The sequence below is a fragment of the Gallinula chloropus genome (genome assembly GCF_964237585.1).
Source record: "Gallinula chloropus genome assembly, chromosome: 2".
In the NCBI taxonomy this organism is placed as follows: Eukaryota; Metazoa; Chordata; class Aves; order Gruiformes; family Rallidae; genus Gallinula; species Gallinula chloropus.
Window position 1 is genome coordinate 79,720,213 of NC_140086.1, and position 20,149 is coordinate 79,740,361.

The 20,149-nt window shown below is 42.8% G+C and overlaps 1 protein-coding gene across 1 annotated transcript in view; it reads right to left on the bottom strand.

The window, feature by feature from the left end:
• ANKH (ANKH inorganic pyrophosphate transport regulator) overlaps positions 1 to 20,149 on the bottom strand; it is a 104,881-nt gene that overhangs the window by 25,303 nt on the left and 59,429 nt on the right. The window contains exons 2-7 of the mRNA XM_084279751.1: positions 19,019 to 19,235; positions 10,850 to 10,968; positions 9,668 to 9,751; positions 7,093 to 7,263; positions 6,328 to 6,462; positions 2,591 to 2,683 (exon numbers count right to left, since the gene is read on the bottom strand). Coding sequence (XP_084135877.1) covers positions 2,591 to 2,683; positions 6,328 to 6,462; positions 7,093 to 7,263; positions 9,668 to 9,751; positions 10,850 to 10,968; positions 19,019 to 19,235 — 819 coding nt within the window. The remainder of the gene's footprint in view (positions 1 to 2,590; positions 2,684 to 6,327; positions 6,463 to 7,092; positions 7,264 to 9,667; positions 9,752 to 10,849; positions 10,969 to 19,018; positions 19,236 to 20,149) is intronic.

Genomic DNA, 20,149 nt, shown 5'->3' on the forward strand with positions numbered 1-20,149 from the left:
CTGACAAAACCTGTACCACGAGACATCATACAACTTTTACTCATCCTCAGAGTGACTCATGCAGAACAGCAGTATCTGCCACATGGCCAACCTCCTTTATTCAAGCGACTCATCAGAGAAATGGGAATGTGTGCAAACACATGTTGGGAGTGGACAAACTGACCGTGGAGGTGCACCATTTCACACACATTCAAGTAGATGATGGAATTTTGCCATTTAAAGCTTTTTGTGGTGATCAGTGCAGCAACAGCACCTGGACAGCCCCAGCTCCCAGCTTGAATATCTGCTTGGAAGTCTGGTTGCATGAAGATGCACGTAGGCAACACAGACCCTAAAGCAGGGAGCTCCTCCCATGTCTGACCTTTTCGGGAACAGGTTATGAAAACTCTGAAAACACCTTTTTTTCACACATCTATTCTTATTTCTTGTGTTTCTGAAGAAGTACTTTGTTACTTTTAGTTTTCATGTACATTAGGACTGGCCTTGCTTATGTCATTAATCGGTGTTTAAGTGAACTTTGATGCATGGCTCAACTTTCTCCCAAGGCTAAAATGACAGACAGGAAGGAAAGCGCACCCAAATCCAGCCCTCCAAAAAGGCTGCGAACAAAAAGGGCTCTTGTTTGTTCCTACCTTGCTGCTAACTCTGCTTTTGCTCTACACTGCCCTTTACTCTTGACCAAGTACTCTTATCCCCATCTCCTGCACATTGTTTAGTTCTTCATTCAAAACATTACGCAGATTATGGAGCAAAAAGAAAATATATCCTTTCCAGTACCTGAAGGGGACCTACTTGAAAGCTGGGAAAGGACTGTTTCAACATCTGAAAATTACAACAGAGGTTTTACAGAATGGGAAATAAAAAGTGATTCTGTCCGGACTCTTCTGAGAAAAGACTTAGCTTAAGGAAACAAAGCTTTTGAAAGGCATGGTGACACATGGATGACATGTGACCATGGGTAAAAGCAATTTTTTGAACAAACTGAAAAAACCTACTGTGGGTTTCTGGTTTGGTATTTGCCTGGAAGAAACAGTAGAAGCATTTGTACACATGGCTGCCAAGATGACATCCACTTTATGCTGCTGCTACCTCACCTAGCACATTTTACGCCAAATTGCTCTTAAAATGTGCAACTACAATCCCTATTACATACTTTTTTTGGCAATTAGACAAACTGCATCTATCTGTGCCTTACCCTAGCTTTTTGCTTCCTCACATTTGTTCTGCAAGAGCTCTGCAAGAGGCTTTTTAACTGAAATAAACCAACAAACAAATCATGGCCTAATCCCACCACCACTAAACTTGTCAGCAAATCTTCCACCAGCTAAATGAGACCTGGATTTAAGAGTCTTAATTACTGTTAATTTTGCTTGGCAATAGCACATTTGATTGTAGTTTGTAACAGATGAGGTTAGCAGCCCCTGCGTTTCCTGTCCCAAACCACTTTTATCTTGCAGTTTATTGGTTTTTCATCTGTGGTTCCTTTCCAGCAGCGTGGTCTCTGATAAAGTTTGCATGTTGTATTTTATCTGACAGGTCAACTTAGCTGGTCACAGGCAGGTTAGGAAGTTAGGACTGACTTGCCTTTTTTGTGTTTGTTTTTTTTTTTAAATTCTCCCTGGAAGTACTGTGGATCATATCACTGCTTCATGAAGCAGATCCCTGAGCCAGCCAGCAAAATTTTCATCAATATTTGGAACCAGAAAGTCCAGTTACTAATTTTAAAAGAAAGGGAAGGACGGGATCTGGTATTTGAATTAGTGTCTCACCGGACACGACTGCTCTTTGCACAACAGATGGGCTAGTGAGCACCAGTTCTAAAACAGAGCAAAGAGGAGTCTAAACAAATTTAATTTGGGTTATATATTTACTCTGTGCTCAGTTCCAGGAGCAGTCCTTGAATTCTTATGTAATTACATGATTTGCCAACAGAAATGTTCATAGTCTCAGTCAGCTAAGTCAGTGCTACTAAAGTAATGTGTGTCACCTGTGCTGCTGTCAGTCTATAAAATGACCTTTGCTAAACATTAGCATAAGCAAATGAACTTAAACCTATTTGCACAGAATCTGGAGAAGGGATTTGAGCTTGCTGGAGACTTTGTGAGATATCACTTCATTAGCCAAGTAGCTACATCATAGTTAGTAAGTTATTAAGTGACGACATGTTTTAATCCTTGAAAATACAGGACCCATCTGTCCAACAGGTAGCTTATTACCTTGTAACACAGAGTTAAGGTTAAAATCATAAATCAAACAAAAGCCTGAAGCCATCAAAACCTAATTCATTTTAACTAGGATTTCTTATCGGGGACAAAGAACAATAGGCATCAAAAGAAGTAGTAAAGAGAAGCAAAACAATAAATGGCCATTAATAAAGCCCTATTTAATCTGTGGTTGGATTACTTTTTAAAGAATCTGTTACACTTGATTAGGGAGCCACATACTAACTTTCTTCATATTTGTCTGCAGGAATTCCTCTGACATCACTGAAGCCATCCTTAAATTAACATGTTGCAACAGAGAAACTAAGGACCCATGGATATGAAAACATGCAAAAGGTATTTATTACACCCCAAACATGGGCACTCACCTTGTCGAAAGCAGGGTATACCGCCCTGATCTCTGTCAGCCAGCCATAGGGCATGTGTCCCACGGGATACGTAGCTGTCAGAATCGCCACTGCCTGTGAAAGGGGACAAGGAAACATGACTTCAAATCTCAAAACAGGACATTTAAATGAGTGTAAGGTGCCATTTCCCTCCCATATCACCACCATACTGATCTTCACATAATGAGGTATCAGGCAGGCAACCAGAAGCTCTGACAGTCAGGAAGACTGTCAAAGTGTCCATCACTCAGCCTTTTAAGTTTAAGGCATCTTCAGTGCCATGAAGCTATGTTACTTTGCTTTCTTGCTCCACCATCGCTCTGATACTTTGGGTAAGAGTTGGCTTGAGCTGGTGTGTGCTCCTCAGCTGGATGAATACCTCCCTCCCACACTGCTCCTGAGGTATTTTACCTACAGACTGCTGAGTAGCAGAATGCCTTACAATTCATGTTAGTTTTGTATCATATTTCATAATCTTAATATATATATATATTTTACTTGCTTATTTGTAAGTAAACAAGTTTTAAGTAAGGCAGACCAACTAGAAAACAGCAGACTTCAGTGGCTGACTGATTTTGGACATCAAACTGACTGCTCAGGGGTAGGAGCTACTTAGGAGACAAACATTCTACCGACGTTGGTGTTAATCAATGAGAAGCAGACAAAAAATATTCCAAATGATCATTTTTAACATGTGAAGCAACTCACTGCCTGCAATTTAAAACTAGGCCCTTAGGCACTTTTGCAAGTACAGTCTAAGTGGCACATCAAAGACAGGCATGTATGTAAGATTTTACTGATGTTTTCCATTTCTGAAGAAGTCCAAATACATCTATTTCATGTCCTCCATGTAGGAAGGGTGTTTAGGGAATACATCTTGTAGCTTCCTGGAAATCTGCTGTCACCCCAAATTTTCTAATCCTCAGAGATGACATCTGCATCTATGCTGATAACTGTGCACCTCTCTTCTCACCATAAGAAGGACATCGAGGTCCTCAAGTGTGTTCAGAGAAGGGCAGCAAGGCTGGTGAAGGGGCTGGGGAGCAAATCATATGAGAAGCGGCTGAGGGAGCTGGGGATATTTAGTCTGGAGAAGAGGAGGCTGAGGGGAGACTATCACCACCTACAACTACCTGAAAGGAGGCTATAGAGAGGTGGGTGATGGTCTCTTCAGCCAGGTGCCAGAAGACAGGACAGGGAGAAATGGCACACAGCTGTGCCAGGGCAGGGTCAGATTAGATGTTAGGAAAAAAATTTTCACTGGAAGAGTCGTTGGGGCCTGTAACAGGCTGCCCAGGGAGGGGGTTGAGTCACCATCCCTGGGTGTGTTTAAAAGACGGGAAGATCAGGTACTTAGGGATATGGTTTGGCATAGGATGGGAATGGTTGGACTTGATGATCTTAAAGGTCTTTTCCAACCTTGTGATTCTGTGATTCTTAATTCCAGAAATCAAAGTGTTTGACTGCCTTTTGTTTGCAGGTTCAGATCTGTTACAATTCACCTAAATTCAGATCCATTTTCTATCTGGCAATCCCAGTGTTAAGACCTTTTTTTAACTACTGTTGCCTCTGTTCTGCTCCTAAATGTTTGATGTACATTTTGTTGGCTATCTGACCCCAATTTCCTGTTATAAATGTAATTGCTGTCCCTGCTTGGTTAAAGTTCTAAACAAACACAGGACCATGTCAGAAGTTAATTTGTTCCCTGTGCTGTTTAAAAAGAGGGAGTGAAAACAGTAATATCTACAGAAAATAAGAGTTGGGGAAAGATTCTTCCCTGCTAATCTTGCAGTTGTAATAATGGGTAATGTAACTTGAAAAAGCATTTGGTTCAAGGACAACAAATTGGAATTTTTAGACAATACCTGTTTTAATTGCAATTTTCCTCCTCATTATTATATTTCAGCAAAATTTCCATCTATATGAAAACCAACTAGGTTAAGTCATCACAGAACCATAGAATGGTTTGGGTTGGCAGGGACCTTAAAGATCATCTCATTCCACTCCTCCATGCCATAGGCAGGGACACCTTCCATTAGACCAGGTTGCTCAAGTCAATTAAATAAGGAACATAAATTATATTTTTACTTATTTTCATGATGAAGTCCAACAAGACTGCAAAGACACATTAGTTGTTACGGAAAAAACACTTCACTATCACATTTTGTATGCTATCTAATTGGATTAGATGATTGAACTTTTTAGTGGTAATTTTTCTTCCAGTATTTTTACCCAGTTGGTAGAATGCCAAAATGGATGCATGAAAACTTTCCTGAATGTCTAGAATGGAGGTATTTGACAGGTCAAGAAATCCCCCATCAAAGCCAACACCAAATAAAGGTACCCCAGTCACCAACACGGTGCTGGCAGTTCAGATAGCAGCACTGGGAGATTTCCAGTGCTTGGGGACTTGATGTCCTCATGGACAAGCTACAGCCTAGTGCTTCCCTGGGTCATCCTGCCCGTGCTGAAAGTTGCTGATATTACTGAATGGGGGACCTGTAGAACTCCCGTGTATACTGATGCTCCAGACACTGGCATTATCTGTGTTGCCAGCATCTCCCTTTTCAGAGGCAGCAATTATTTCAGAAATCACAGAAAGCTGAAATGTGACAGTTACTGTTGATACTGTAAAAAGGCCAGCAAGCCACCAGCTTTGACATGTATTTGGAGTTGTCCTAATAGCCACAAAATGCAATTGGTTAGCCATGGAATGTGACACATCTGAAATCAGAAGTCACCAAAAAATGCAAAACTGATCCCTGCTAACATGCTCTGGCTCTCCAGAATCAGAAGCACAGAATCGCAGGGGTTGGAAGGCACCTCAAGAAATCATAGAGCCCAAGCCCCCGGCCACAGCAGGCTCCTTAGGACAGAGACTGCTTGCACAGCTCCTCATACTGAAACTGCTGTTAACGCCCAGGCTGATCTCTGACTTAGGCATGTAGAAACATTACGTGTTCTCAGTTCTCTCTGCACAGCTGTTTGTTTGCAGTCACTGGCAACTGCAAACAAGTAGTGCTGAGAGAATGTTTGTTGGGCATCAACTGTTTGAATTTTCCATTCAGTAACTTACAGCTTTGTTTTTTTCCTAGAGAGAAAGCAGAAGAGATTTGCTAATGACTGTGTGGATCTAGTCACCCTCCTACCGAAACTGGCAGCCAAGGTCTCTCAGATTTTTTTAAGAGGTCAGCTCCTGGTGAGTGCTGGTGAAGGCTCAGCATTACAATCAGAAGTCCAGCTCCCATCAGCTGTAGAAGACTACTGGAGTAATCTGAAATTCCTCAAGAGAAACAGGGTGCATTTCACATCCCAACCAGGAGACAGGTTTTTTACTGTGCTTCCTTATGTCTCTACCCTATTCTGTGTGATGCACTGACAGCTAACAGCAGTTTCACATCAGTTTGCATGGCCATAAATATACATGACAGTGGGACGCAGCACTACTGACAACTGTCCTAAAAACCTCTGGGATCTGAATGCTCCAGAGCATATGTACCTACATGTAGAGCACGAAAAGCCTACTGGTCTTGTTGAGGATGAAGTCCCACTAGGCCTGCCAGAAATGCTTGTGGTAAGAGTCCAAGCAGTCATTTTTTCAGGAATAAAGACAGTGTTAAACAGAAAGGTAGTCAGGCCAATTTTTTTTTTCTTGCCAATGTGGCTGAGAAGACAAACACAGAGACAATTCTGTGTAAATGGAGCACTGACTTTCTTACCTCTGTGGCTGCAGAACTGCCACCTAGGTCCCGGGAGACAAAAAGGTTGACAATGGGCCTACTTATTCGCTGAGTCGCCAAAATCAATGCCAAAGGCCACCAGAAACTCAGCATCTTCCTTATTGTAGCCTCTCCCTGTAACACATAGTAAAAAAAGAAATACAAAAAAAAAAAGAAAAAAAAAGAAAAAAGAAGTGGGTTTGGAAAAAAAATGCAGAACTGAAACAAATACACAGAGAAAAGATTTTTGCTTTTCTCACCCATTTCCAGCTCAATACATTAATTTCAATAGTTTTCAATATGAGGACCTCAAAATATTTTCACTTGTTATTAATACTGATTCAAAAGAAGCTGTGTCATGAATCTCAATAAATAATGCAGAATATATCTAGCTGCATAATTTATTCTGGCTATCAGAGATATGTGAAAACCAACATGACATTTGAGCAAAAAGAGAAACATTGAGACCATCCTCTCTGTGAAATGAGGTGTTCACTTAGCTCATGCTATGCTGCCTTACTCAGCTCAGCACAGAGCTCAGCACAGAGGTGCTTAGTAGACAGCAGCACATCCATGTCACAAGAAGCATTGCCTCATGTGCACTGCTGCTGGGATAGTTTCTACAATGCCTCAAAGTGCAATTTTTTTTCCCTGTCGGATGGAGAGAGGAAGCCCTTTGTGCACAGATGTTTAATACGGTATTGTTACACAAAAAGCAAGTTTAAAATTATTGAATTTGAAAAAGAGCAAAACATTAGGACATACCCCCATTTCAGGCCCACTTCTGTCAGGAATGGCATCATGTATGTTCCTGTAGTATCCGAGGCATAATGTGGTACATCGGACAAGTGCTCCCATGTATAAGGACAAGATTGGGATCAAGAGAGGTTCCCTGCACTCCAAGTGACTGTGAAGCAAAATGGCTACAAAAACAACCTGCAAGGCAAACAAACAAATGATAAGCAATTTGTCTGTGTCAGGGCAAACCTGTCTCCTGCCTGACTCCAAGCTAGTCCATCTGAACCAACAACAGCCATGAGTGACTACAGCACCTCTCTGACTTCGAGCTTTAGTCAGGATCCCCCCTGAACTCAGTCACACAATGAGAAGACTAAGAGTTAACATCATACAGAAGCTCTCCTAAACAGTACTTGAAGGTACGGGCAGGTCGCCAGACTAGGAGCCATAAATAGGAGAAGGTTTGCATGCAATTCTGACAAGCTCTGGCAGCAAGCATGTGGCTGAGTGTCACCCTTCCCAGAAGAATGTGCTATTCTGGAATACACTGAGGCTGGAGACATGCTTCTAGGGTCAGCTTCTAAGCCCTACTTTTTTTAAAAGTATTTATTTCAGCATTTAGAAGCAGGAAGTCTTATGTAATCCTAATTTTCTACTTCTTGGAATGTAGTTTCAGTATTTCATCTTTCTCTCCAGCTGAGTGTCACATTGATGTAACTGAAATAGGGACTCTGGGGCTAACGAACAGCTCATCATTTAGCCTCATAAGATTAAATGCTCAATCCAGAAAGTGCAAAGGAATTAATATGATATTATTATCTTTGTAAAGTACAGAGCCGATGGTGTGCCTATTAATTTCCAAATGTCTCTGCATGAGGGGGCACAACTGGAAAGCCAACTTTGTTCGGTGCTGTGAACAGCAGAATCAAGAACAAACCTGCCAGGATACGCTGGTATTCAAGTGAGTTACTAGAGGTACAAAACACTTTGTTCGGGGGCAGGTTCCCTCCTGCATTTGCTGGAGCTCAAGAAATACTTAAGAAAAATCACACTGTGCAGAAGTTTATTAGGCAGACCACAGTATTTATGAAGGTTTGCAAAATTGCTCTTTTGAACCCTCCCTAAAGAATTGCTTTGCTGTAAACAGAAACAAAGCCAGTCACAAAAAGTGTGCATGTGAAGCTATCCAAGCAGCACAGCTACTGCCTGTGCACCTATTCCTTGTCTAGGGAGCAGATGTCAGTGTAGGGAGTTCTGGGGTATGAAGAGTCATATCTTTTTGTCTTATGGATTTGCCTTTGCTCAGTGCAATACTTCGTTGAAAGATGATGACAGGTGTCTTACTCTTCACAACCCTGGCACCCCACTCACCAGCCATTGTGAAAAAGGCATGTGTGCCACGGCCAAAAGAAGAATTTGTTTCTGTATTTAGCTTTGCATGACCTGACATGCATCTAGGGTCAGAAAACTTTGTAGGTTGCATCAGAACAAAAGCAGATCCTGAGGGTTAAGGTCATTTTCAGTAATTGGTATTATCCAGGGATTTACTGCACTACTGTAGAGGAGCAGACACGCCAAATATAGAAGGGCAGCTGACTGAATGGTTCGACCTGGTTTATGGTTTGCTCATATTTACTAGGAGGAAAATGCTATGGAAAATTGAACCAAGTGCTGTTGACTTTGTATTTCCTTTGATGTTGTACTGTTATTATCCTCTTTCTTACCCAGTTATTAAACCATTCAGCTGGTAATGAGGCAGTGCAGCAACTGTTTTACAGGTGCTAGGACTCTCCATTTCATAATATTTTTACATATGCTTTAAGAAGAGGGCTGTATACTGGTACTCATATGCCACAACACTGGCCTTTAGCAGTGCGTGTGAATGTTGCTTTTTAAGCAACAGGATATTTAACACCTCCCTCACAAATCAACTTCAAACCACATTTGCATCACCCATGGGCTATCACCACAGGCCGCTTCTGCTGTTCTGAGCCGTCACCTTTAGGACCAGTAAGAGGAGCAGTGCCACACTGGCACTGGGGAGATGGCTCACACTACTGCGTTTCACTGGACAGACAGCAGGTGCAAAACCGACAAGGTGAACTGGAGAATCAAGCCTTCACACCCCCACCTAAAAGACCCACTCAAGACTTCTGGACAACTGTGCAAAGCATGGGGCAGAATGGAGAGAGGTCTCTTTCAAAGCAGTCCATTGGCTCTGGGATTGGTAGCAGCCATCAGTCTCTGCCTGACCTTTCTTTTACCCAGCTGTACACGTGTTTCTCAGCCATTCTGAAGCAGGGCTGTGGAGGTGCTGGGAGACATGACCCTATCCCAAAACAGTCCTGGTTCCCTTCTCCTGACATTGTCTTGGGACTGACTTGATGCAGTCAAGAGAGACCAGCCTAAGCCGCAACTGTCCACAAACAGGCTCCACACAATGGGGAAACAGCTGGAGATGAGCACACACCCCTACCCCACCAGTACTTCCTCTGGTTCATGGTAACAACCAAAGACAGTCTCTGAGCAAAGGAGTCCTCGCTTAGGAAAGCACCTCATCTGTAACACAGTGGAAACAGCGACTGCAAAGAGGAGTCATTACCTGAGCTATGACATCTGAGATGGAGGCACATCCCACTAGGAAACTGTACTTGTGTTTCAGCAGAATCCCAGCATGGGTCCATGCCTGAAAAAAGGCAGAGAAGAATTTGGAGGGAAGTGATTATCATATTTGTGAACGATTCCGGGTCCCAGAACGCTGTTTTCTGGTTGTCACATTGTACACAAACAACTCAGAAAGCTCTTTGCCACCAGCAGTACTTGTGTGAACCTGCTACACCAGTAATGAGGGGAACTGACCAGAGTCAGCTCCTTGCTGCCAGGGCTGAAAGGAAGAAGAGAAATAATTTTACAGACTGTATAGAAATTTCTGAGCAGATGTAATAGGAAACTACCTCTTCTTCATAAAGCAGATGCTTCATAGGATGGATTATCGTATTAAACAATCCAAGGGGAAAAACATTTCTTGTCATCCACCAGTTGGATGCCCCTCTGAATTGGCTCAATGTGTTTATACTGAGTTCTGCCTGGAATAGAAAACTTAATGATCCAACTTCTTTTTATTGTCAGCTGCTGTTTCAAGAGGACAAAGTGGCAGAGAAAGTGGTGGAGCTGTGTCATATGGAGGTTATCCTTTTCCAGTTTTACACAGAATACAGGAATTAGAGAGAGTCGTCATATTTTTATGCTGTGCAGGCCACAAGCAGCCTGGTGATCTCGGGAGCAGTAGCCTGGCCCCAATGTGTGGCTCTCTTGACCCTGCACTGGAGACATACTGGGCTTGGCTGTGCTTGCAAAAACTGATGGTAAGAAATACCTTTTCAACAAATTTGCTTTGAGAAAGTATTGAGCTTGTTTCTTGTGAGCTTTGCAGGTGATCTGGGAATGCAAGGCAAATTAACTACAAATTGCAATGAGAGGGCACAAACAGTGCACAGTGCAGCTCATCACAAGATGATCAGTGCTTTCCAACATGCACATACAGTAACTCTAACAAGGCATTTACATTTGTCATCATCTCTGGATGTTCAAAGTCCACCCAGATGCTTTTTCTAGGTAGCAAGGGACGATGTGTGCAGGTATATCCAGAGGTACTGCTGGCAAAGGACGGCTTCCTTCTGCACACCTTCGGGTTCCCATCAGGTAAAGACTTTGCAAACTAAGGTTACACACAAAAACAAAAAAAATAATTTAAAAAAAAATCAGTTCTGAATCAGGCACTCACCATGGCATCCATAAAAGGGAAGGCAGCAAGATAAAGGAAGGCCCTCCGAGTTTTACTTCCCACTGACTCATCCACATGGTGCAGCTTATTAATAATGTAATACCCCAAATCACTATATGCTGTAGAGACACAAGAATAGGAATGAATGATAAAGGTTACATATGGACTCTGGGTGAGATATTCAGAGTTACCTGAAAGACTGTGGCGCCTAGGAGCTCAGACGTGCATCCACTTAGCAAACAGCTGCAGGGGCTTCAGGATATTACAGCCTCACCAGCTGCTGTTTATGACTAAGGAGTGCTCTCATGGTTCTTTTTCAAGTAACCTTTGGCAGAGGAGTGATAACAAATGACTGGGTTAGGAGATGGATCAGTAAGTGCCACATCTGCTTGCTAAATGAACACCCTGGTACTTCAGAAAATCTACTGCTCTTTCATTAACTCGCGGCTCTTTGTTAGAACAGCTGTTTAACCAGGCATTGTGTATTTCATGGCATGTAGTACCTTATAAATGCTGAAACCATCTATTGTCACAGCATTCTCATGACACTACCTGTAAACCTGCCCAAAGCCGTAAAAGGATACTGTGAATTGCAAAGGCACGCAACAAATCACACGCACTATGCCTCTCCCTTACTTGGCCTAATGATCACCTCTGCTGGGACCTGCCAAGGCACCAGACGGTTCACTGCAGAGTCTCTGGCAGCCTTGACAAGCCTTAGCCTCCTTCCTTATCTAGGGCTGAGACCTCTGGAGCCACAAGTCAGAAAGGGCCACCACTGGAAATCAGGAGGTTGCCAGTATGTCATTTCACTGCCCTGTTTCAACCCAAGATGAGAATTTTTAGAGTTAGGCCACAAACCTTGTGCCAGGTCTTTTTTTCTCAAGGAGCTGGGTGGAAGACAGCACCAACACAGGGACTTGCCACACGCCTCTCTGATGAACTGCTTATGCCTGTCTCTGTTAGTACACTTGATATCCATGGGTTTCAATAACCTCTGAGTCCTTCCCATGACCAGGAATAACGAAGGGCTGGCTATGACCTGAGTCTCTGAACTGTGTGGTCTTACATAATGTGCACAGTTAAATAATCCAAAAAGTTTTTCTTGTTTTATAAACCATGTTCTAGACCTGTGTATCATTACGTAGCTCCCCCTTGTACCCTTGTAATAGCTGTTAAAAGAATGATTAGGTTTCAAAGTCAACCTGCCAACACAAGTAATGGCAGAATTACTTGTGCCTGGGGAATCCTACCTCAGTTCTCTTCCACTTGTGTCAGTTCCAAGATAATTGTTTTAAATGTGAACATCTATCTGATCTTCCACTTAAAACAACTCTATTATCAATGTGCAGACCTTCATATAAGGCATTTCAGAAAAATCATTCTCTTCATCCTATTTGACAAATGCTAACACTAGTTGCTCTACTCAATCTTTCCAGCCTAAAACTGACTCCTGCAACTCATAAGCAGTATTTGGAAGCAACTGAAGAGGAGTTTAAGTCATCATTGCTTTGTGATGGCTTAGGGATACAGCAGTTAAAATGGCTAACAGGACTGAAAAGATGTTTTCAGTTGGAACAAGACAGAGCAAACAAGGTAGTAAAAAAGAAGGTGGTATGACAGCAGTGGGAACAGGCATGCACCTGACTCCAGATAACTGAGACTGCACATGCTAGGACGCTAAAAACTCCCCCTTTCCCTACGCTGGTCCTTATCTATATGTCTTTCATCTGAGCTAGGAGTGTTAGACTCGCAGCCTCTCAGTTCACCCACTAATCCCCAAGTTGCTCAACTATCCTGAGGCACTCCCAGCCTTGTTTTCTTTTGAAGAGGATTAGGGAAAATCTTTAAAACATGATTCCAACCTCTCCTGAGTCCAGGGAGGCCAATTTAGTTGTTTAAGTGCTCATGTGCTTGCTGCAGCCCAGTCACACATCAAGCACAGAGGCTTATGTTTGCATGAATATCAACACACTGATTTTTTTCTCAGCATTTTGAAAACTCTGTTATGCATGGAAATCCACGCCATAAATCCTTGCAGGAAGCTGCTTTTACAGCAGGGCAGTGTGTGGATGTTTCTGAATAGACTTATTTGAATGAAGGAGAAGTTTGGAGGGCAAGCTGTCTGGGAGGGTGAGATTGACCGACCTGTCTCTTCAGTCCCACTGAAGTTACCTTACCCTTCTGCATAAAAAACATAACAACTGCTGCAGGAAATACACACGTGTTTAGGAAGTGGAAACTATTTTTTGGCTCTAAAAGCCATTGAGATGTTTCAATTCTTTTTGCTTGTTTAGGTTTACTATCACAGAAAAACTGCAGAATGTGAGGCCAAACTACTCTCACTTCTAGGAACAGACAGTTCGCAGCAAGATCACAGTTTACTGGCAGGGCACTCTCAAGCAACTTACACCACCACAGCCCACAGCACCACATTTTAAAGATTTCTAGGGATACCAGTGCTGTGCTCTGTAAGCTTCAATAACTCTAACTCTACTTTTTAATGTGATTTTGATTTTTAAACCATAATGGCTAAATTTAAAAGGCAGTTTTAAAATAGTCGACTCTTTTCTTTCCCATGTCTGTGAAAGCACACAATCACAATGGCTTTTGCTGATGTCAGTGAATGTTCCTGTCCTCAGAAAGAAGGACTCAGCAAGCTGAGTTTTACTGACAAATATACAAGCATGTGTCTCTGAGCTGTGAATAAAGCAATTGCTGATGCAACCAGAACTCAACCTTGGCCAACCTCACAAACGTCTTAGGAAGCATGGCACAAAATTAATAATAGTGCTGAAGAGTATTACATGAATCTAAAGCAGATGCCTCTTCCCATTCCTTGCATCATTTCAATCAAAACAGAGAGGCCTCACTCCAAGACAAACTGCCTGTTAGTGCTCCTCTAATACCTCATTTAATTTGATACGCCTATGGATTAGTTTTACTACAGCATCGAGCAGGAATATCTTGCTTTTCTCTTTTCCAGTTGAGATTTAAGACCCAGAACCTTAAGAAATTACACTAGAACACTGTGTACCCAATTGGATCTCCTCTTCCCTACACCAATTTCTCTAACAGGCCGATTACTAGCACAAAACCTTCAGACATTCTTAAAACAACTGACGACACTCTTAATGATGCCAGAAGTCTCAAACAAATAGCTGTACCATGCTAATTTTGGAGCTGTCTACTACCCAGCATGTTATACTTACATCATCAAGAAAACAAAAAGAAACCTTCATAGGAAGTAATACCACTTGCCTCCAAGCACAGAGCTACCTGTGTCAGTATTACCTTAACTGGAGGAAAAAAAAAATCAAAAAATGTTTTTGGGTTAAACTGTTTTTTTATGGTCTTTTCAGTTTTTGTTCTTTGCTGTCAGACTTAAAAATTAGCTTGGAGACTTGAGAAGTAACAATCTATTCTGTTGCTTGTCAGAAAGATGGCTCACAGGGCCCAAACAAGTGCTGCTCAGAATTTTGTTCAGCTAAGTGATCTGGGCAGAAAAGAAAATGCTAATTAGTAAAAAACAAACAACAAACCACCAACCAACAAGCATTTGAATGGCAAATCTTCACATTTGGAGACAGCACAGCGTACATAGATTTCTCTGTGTCTTTCATTAGCCTGACAATGCAGAAGCAAAAGCCTGTGTCCTCCTTGTGAATGCCCAGATGATCAGAGGCTGGTTTTTGTGAGATTTTTTTTCATAGTAATAAATTAATTAAAAACAAAAACACCCCCCCCAAACAGATCAGGAGCATCTCAATGTAGAATGATTATTATATCATCTTTTTCTGGTGCTCAGCTCTAGTTCCAAAATTCCACTAGTTGTTTTTCTCAAATCTGTCAATGACAGACAGTCTCTGAAACATCTTTAGGTAGGCCAACGATGTGTAAGTTTCAAAAATAGCCTGTCTTTAGCAAGAAACCAAACATTGCTGTCCTAAAATCCACACATGCTTTGGTCATAGGCTTTCTTCCTTCTCCCTTCGCCCTGCATACCTTGCTGTTAAGAAACTGCCCCTGTTGTGAGAGAAGGGTTGGGGCAGCGGGCAAAGCATGTTACTCCTTTAGAAACTGCTGTCTGAAGGTTTTGAGGGCACGTTTTCAAAGAATAACATTTTATCATCTTTTAGAAAGAAAAACCAAAAAGAAGTGTGGATTGTATCTTGATCTGTGCTCCTGTGATACCATTTTTTTCTAGGGCAAAATGTTTAGTATGAGCCAGTACTGTGGTCACGTTGGAACAAGACTGACTGGACAAAATAGCTCAGGTTATCCTAAGTCCCCCCTGTAACTCCCAGTCTCTAGAAGATTACAGTAGTGTTACGCTGGAAGTGGTGGGATTACACCTATCTTGTTTCTTATGCAGATCTTTCACATACACGCAGTGACCATGCGTGCTGGAAGTTCAAAAGAATCAGTAGAATTCCGAGCAACTGCTGAAGTTTTCCCCTGTTCAATCTGCTCAGGGAGCGGCCCATGCCTGCCAGGAATGGACTGGCACAAAAGAAATCACTTGCCTATCCTGACCATCCTGTCTGCTCCAGGTTTGCTCGCTTACTAAAGCTCCAACTTTTTTTTTCCCTGGCAATGACAAATAATCTATCACATAGTTTTTAATCACGTGTAGTGGGCACCAGTTAAAGATGTCTACTTATGCAAAGAGCAGGTTTCCTCAAAGTAACTTCTGCCTTGTCCTTTTCAGAACCTCAGAGAGCTGTGGAAAGTAATAGTAATATGCAAAAGGCAATAAACTTTCTCAGTATGCTATTCCTCATTAAAGCGGTGAAGGGCTGAGTAACGCTGGCTTATTGCCAAAGATGTGCACGTCTTTCAGGACACTGGTGTTAAGAAGATCCAGTTAGTATAGAGGGCTTACCAGCAGCATCTTGAAATGCAGTATGATAGCACGATGTTACATAAATGAATTCCCTCCTCTGTCAAGCTGGCAATTTAGTAAGATGTCAAAAGTACAGCCAGGCTTAGCATCTTGAATCCCTTCCCTTACAGCTTGAAATTCCCACAAAAAAGCCCACCTCTGAAATAACAAGATGCTTTCGACCCTAGCTACAAAGCAAAATTCCCACCAGGAGACCCTAACTAGTGGCAGTAGCTGCCCCCAAAATAGCACAAAGGAAGGGAGGCAGCATGCTATCTTCTATTTCCAGACCACAACTGAAACAGCAAATGCACGAGTACCATACTGACCAAGGTCTGCAGCAGAATTATGAGTGGGATGAGAATATGGTTTCAGATTCCTTTGGTCAACTTATTTCTTGGTTCTCACAGCTACCTGTACATGGGAGCGATAGGAACTGTTGGTGAGGAATTTGCAGGTGTTCATGGGAATGTGGTGAGGTGACGATGCAGGGATCCAGAGCTAACAACTGTGAGTTCAAGTGGTTTGGCTCAGCCAGTCGTTCCCACAGAGGATTGCGTTAGCCCCTGTGGGGCAGCAGTCGTGGGGAGCTTGTGCTGAAGCAGCGCAGCATGAGTCAGGTGGGTGAAGCTGTCTGTTTTGATATTTTAAATAAGTAGAGGCTGCTGTTTGTGAAGAGCTGTGTGTGCAGACTGCAAATAGTTCTCTATCACAGTTGGAAATAGGGTGATTCATTGTGGTCATCGTGTTTCTACCACCACTTGTTTTCTTCTTTCAGTACTCCTCCTTCTTTCATTGGGCTTTCTGTTCCCTGTTCCTTCCTGGGCTTTGACAGTACGCGTCAGACAGTCGTGTCATCTTCCTTAGACCATACACATGGCATGTGGAAGAAATTCAGTCCCCTGAGCACTGTTTGTTTCTCTTTTTCATCTGCCAAGCATCAGTAACCTGTATTCGTGTCTCCTGCAGACAGTCTGTGATGGGCTCGCAGCTGCTGGGGAGTAGCTGCAGGTCCTAGGAGGCTGCCTGTCTGTCATTGGACCCCTTCTCTTCCTCTTGCTATGCAGGTTGTGCATCTGTGGGTCAGAGAAGAATGATCAGGATTTGAAACATGTTCAAAGGAAACTTGGAACACAAAACTTGGCAGCATCACCCAGGCAAATGGTGCTAGAATCTGACTAACTCCATTCTCTCGGGCACTCTGCCAGTCTCTGCTGTGGCCTTTGCATATTTTCAGGCATAGATAAGTTAAAATACTAAAAAATATTTTGCAGTCCTCAACCATAAGCAGTTGAAACATTGTGTGAAGTCCTTTAATTCAGGACTTTAAAGCATGGTAAGTGCAGCCTTCTTTTTGATTTATTTTTTCCCCCAGTATCTCCAGAGAGGGCAGGTCTGAGGTTCTGAACTCTGCAGGGACCTACTTCCAGGCAAAGGCAAGAAATTTATCTGGCATGTTTTTCAAATGGCTGCCCCAAACACAGCCCTTCAATAAAAAGTCTCATATGTAAAATCCAGCTACACCTTAGTCCTGTCACCTGGAAATCTGATCGATATACTTCAGTTTATTTTTTAAAAATCTATTATAGCTTAAAATAAAATGTTGGATGATTAGAAAATATTTCTTTATCCAGCTGGCAAAGCCAAAAACTTTGACCAGCACTGGCAGGAAAACAATCAAGCCACTAGAAGCACAGCTCTGGGGGCTGAAGAAACATTCCAAGCAAAGAATTATGAAAGCCAAACATACAAGTGGCCCAAAGTTTATAATATTGACTCAATACAGCAGCCTCAACTGTAAAAATACTGAAGAAGTGACCAATTGATACTGGTGAATTAAATTAACTTGAATGCATGGATTCAGCTACGAAAATCAGGAACAGCTAATCCCTGGCACAAAGCTGCCATGGCTAGTGAGCCGTAACTGTAAGCATTTGCTATGGTCATAACATGGAGTAAAGGTAAACAGCTTAGGGCTCCCGAATCAGCAGTGGAATAAGAGACATGGTGATCCAACAAATGAGAGTGCTTGGGAGGCACATAAAGCTGGTGAACATAGCTGGCAACATCTTGAAGGATAAGATCAGGGGTCATTCATATTTACCAGATGGCTCTTGTACCTACTCAGGCAGGAACTACATGCTGATCAGCAGCACATGCTGCCCTTGAGATACTAACAGCCTAATAATGAATGGTGCCTCACTTCTAGGCCATTCTGTACTTTCATGGCAATTCTGGATATTGCAATCACATTTACATTTCCCATCTTTCTGTAACAGAATGACACCCCCGACACCCCCCACTGACAGTCATCCAATTCAACCCTACTGCCTGTCAACCAGAACATGCCTCCACAATACCTCCCTCCTCCCATGCCTTTATTGCTCTCAGCTTTTAGGATTGTACCTGTTGAATGCAATGCAGTCTCTGTGTCTTCCTCCAGCGTCTCCTGTTCTGCATTGCTGAGGTCCAGAGGCTTCAGTGCTGTGGAGTGAGCCAGGCGGTGCAGGGAATCTGGTGCAGTTCTTGGAGAGGATGAAGTTGAAGTCTTCCAGGTCACATGGCTTTTTATTGCTGTGGTACTGTCTGATGCTTGGGTTGGTATCACGTTTCTCCAGGCTCTCAGGAACTGGCAAATTCTCTGGCTGCCTTACTTTCTGTGTTCAATCCATATCTGTGCATTTTCTTTGCTTCAGAGTACACTTAGGGATCAGTTTGGCATAAAGTTCTCTTAGTAACAACTACTTCTCTTAGAGATTAATTATTCAACAGAAGTGGGTGACGACTAGGCCTAGCAGAGAGTAATATCTGATATTTCAATGAGGATGCTGGCATCTACTTCAAGTTTGGTACTGTGACAAAGTAGCAAAGGGATAGGCACAGAGGAAGTATGCTGACAATACTGTGACAGACAGCTCAAACAAGCACACCTTGAAGTCCTGCAAAACCCACAGGCACATACTGGTAGCAAGGCTGAGCTATCAGCTCCATGCAACTTGTCAACCTTGCCAGAGTTTTTGCTCACACACCTGACTGAAAGAGATCAGCAGCACCTCGAGCTGAGCAGGTGAGCCCAGGGGGGTGGAATCTGCTATTTAACAACCTGTTTAAAAAGTAATAAAAAATGTGTGGATGGGCATGATAACAGCCCAAGAGACTTAATCTCTTTTGCACCTCCCATCGCACCTGTAAGTGAAATCTTAAACCTACAGATTAATCAGTTTGAACAACAGGCAAGGTAAGCAAATTAAAAGACATGTTAATTAAACATGAAGTGACCTTACCTATTAAGGTATGAAATATAGCAGCTACAGCGCCAGCCACAACCATGCACAAAACTGCTTTGGTCCTGTCTCGCTTGCTGTTCACAAACACCAGACCTACATTTTTGAAGTCACTCATCGGACCCGTGAAGAATTTCATCAGAGAGTATGCCAGCCCATAGCTGGCCAGCATTTCCACAGCATCTTCCTTGACAGCAGCGATGCCCCTATTCAAGGCCTGTTGAAAAACAGAGAGAGAAAATAATGCAGCACCTGTGGCAGTGGGTTGTTGCTGTTAAAACCCAGCCCAAAACTGAGCACGACACGAGGGAGCTGCTCGCTCCCTCCCCACAGCGGGATGGAGAGGAGAATGGTGGGGGGGGGGGGGGAGGGAGAGGGAATCACCTTGTGCATTGAGATAAAGACAGTTTAATAGGACAACAAAGGGAGAGAGTAACAATTATAAGTAAATAATTAAATAAAAGTACTTCTATAAAACCAGTGATGAACAAATGAAATTGCTCATCACATACAAACTCTCCCATGGCCTGATGCTCAGTCTGTTTCTGAATAGTGATCCCACCTCTGAATTACATGCTGAATATGATGTCATATGATACAGGACATCCCTTAAAGTCAGTTGGGGTCAGCTGTCCCAGCTGTGTCCCCTCCCAACTCCTTGTGTACCTCCAGCCATCCTGCTGGTGGGGTGAGTAGCAGAAAAGGCCTTGGCTCTGTGTGAGCGCTGCTCAGCAGTAACAAAACTATCCCATCCCTGTGTTATCGACACTGTTTCCAGCACAAATCCATAGAATCATAGAATCACCTGGTTTGGAAGAGACCCTTAAGATCACTGAGTCCAATCACAGCCTAACCCTGACTTGTCCATTTCTCGATCATGTCCTTAAGCACTTTATCTACACGCCTTTTAAATGCCTCCAGGGATGGTGACTCCACCACCTCCCTGAGCAGCCTGTTCCAGTGCCTGACAGCCCTTTCAGTAATGAAATTCTTACCAATACCTAACCTAAACATCCCCTGTTGCAATTTTAAGCCATTCCCTCTTGTCCTATTACTTATCACCCAAGAGAACGGACCAGCCCCGACATCTCTGCAACCACCTAAGCAGAATTGCTTCCATCCCCATCCCAG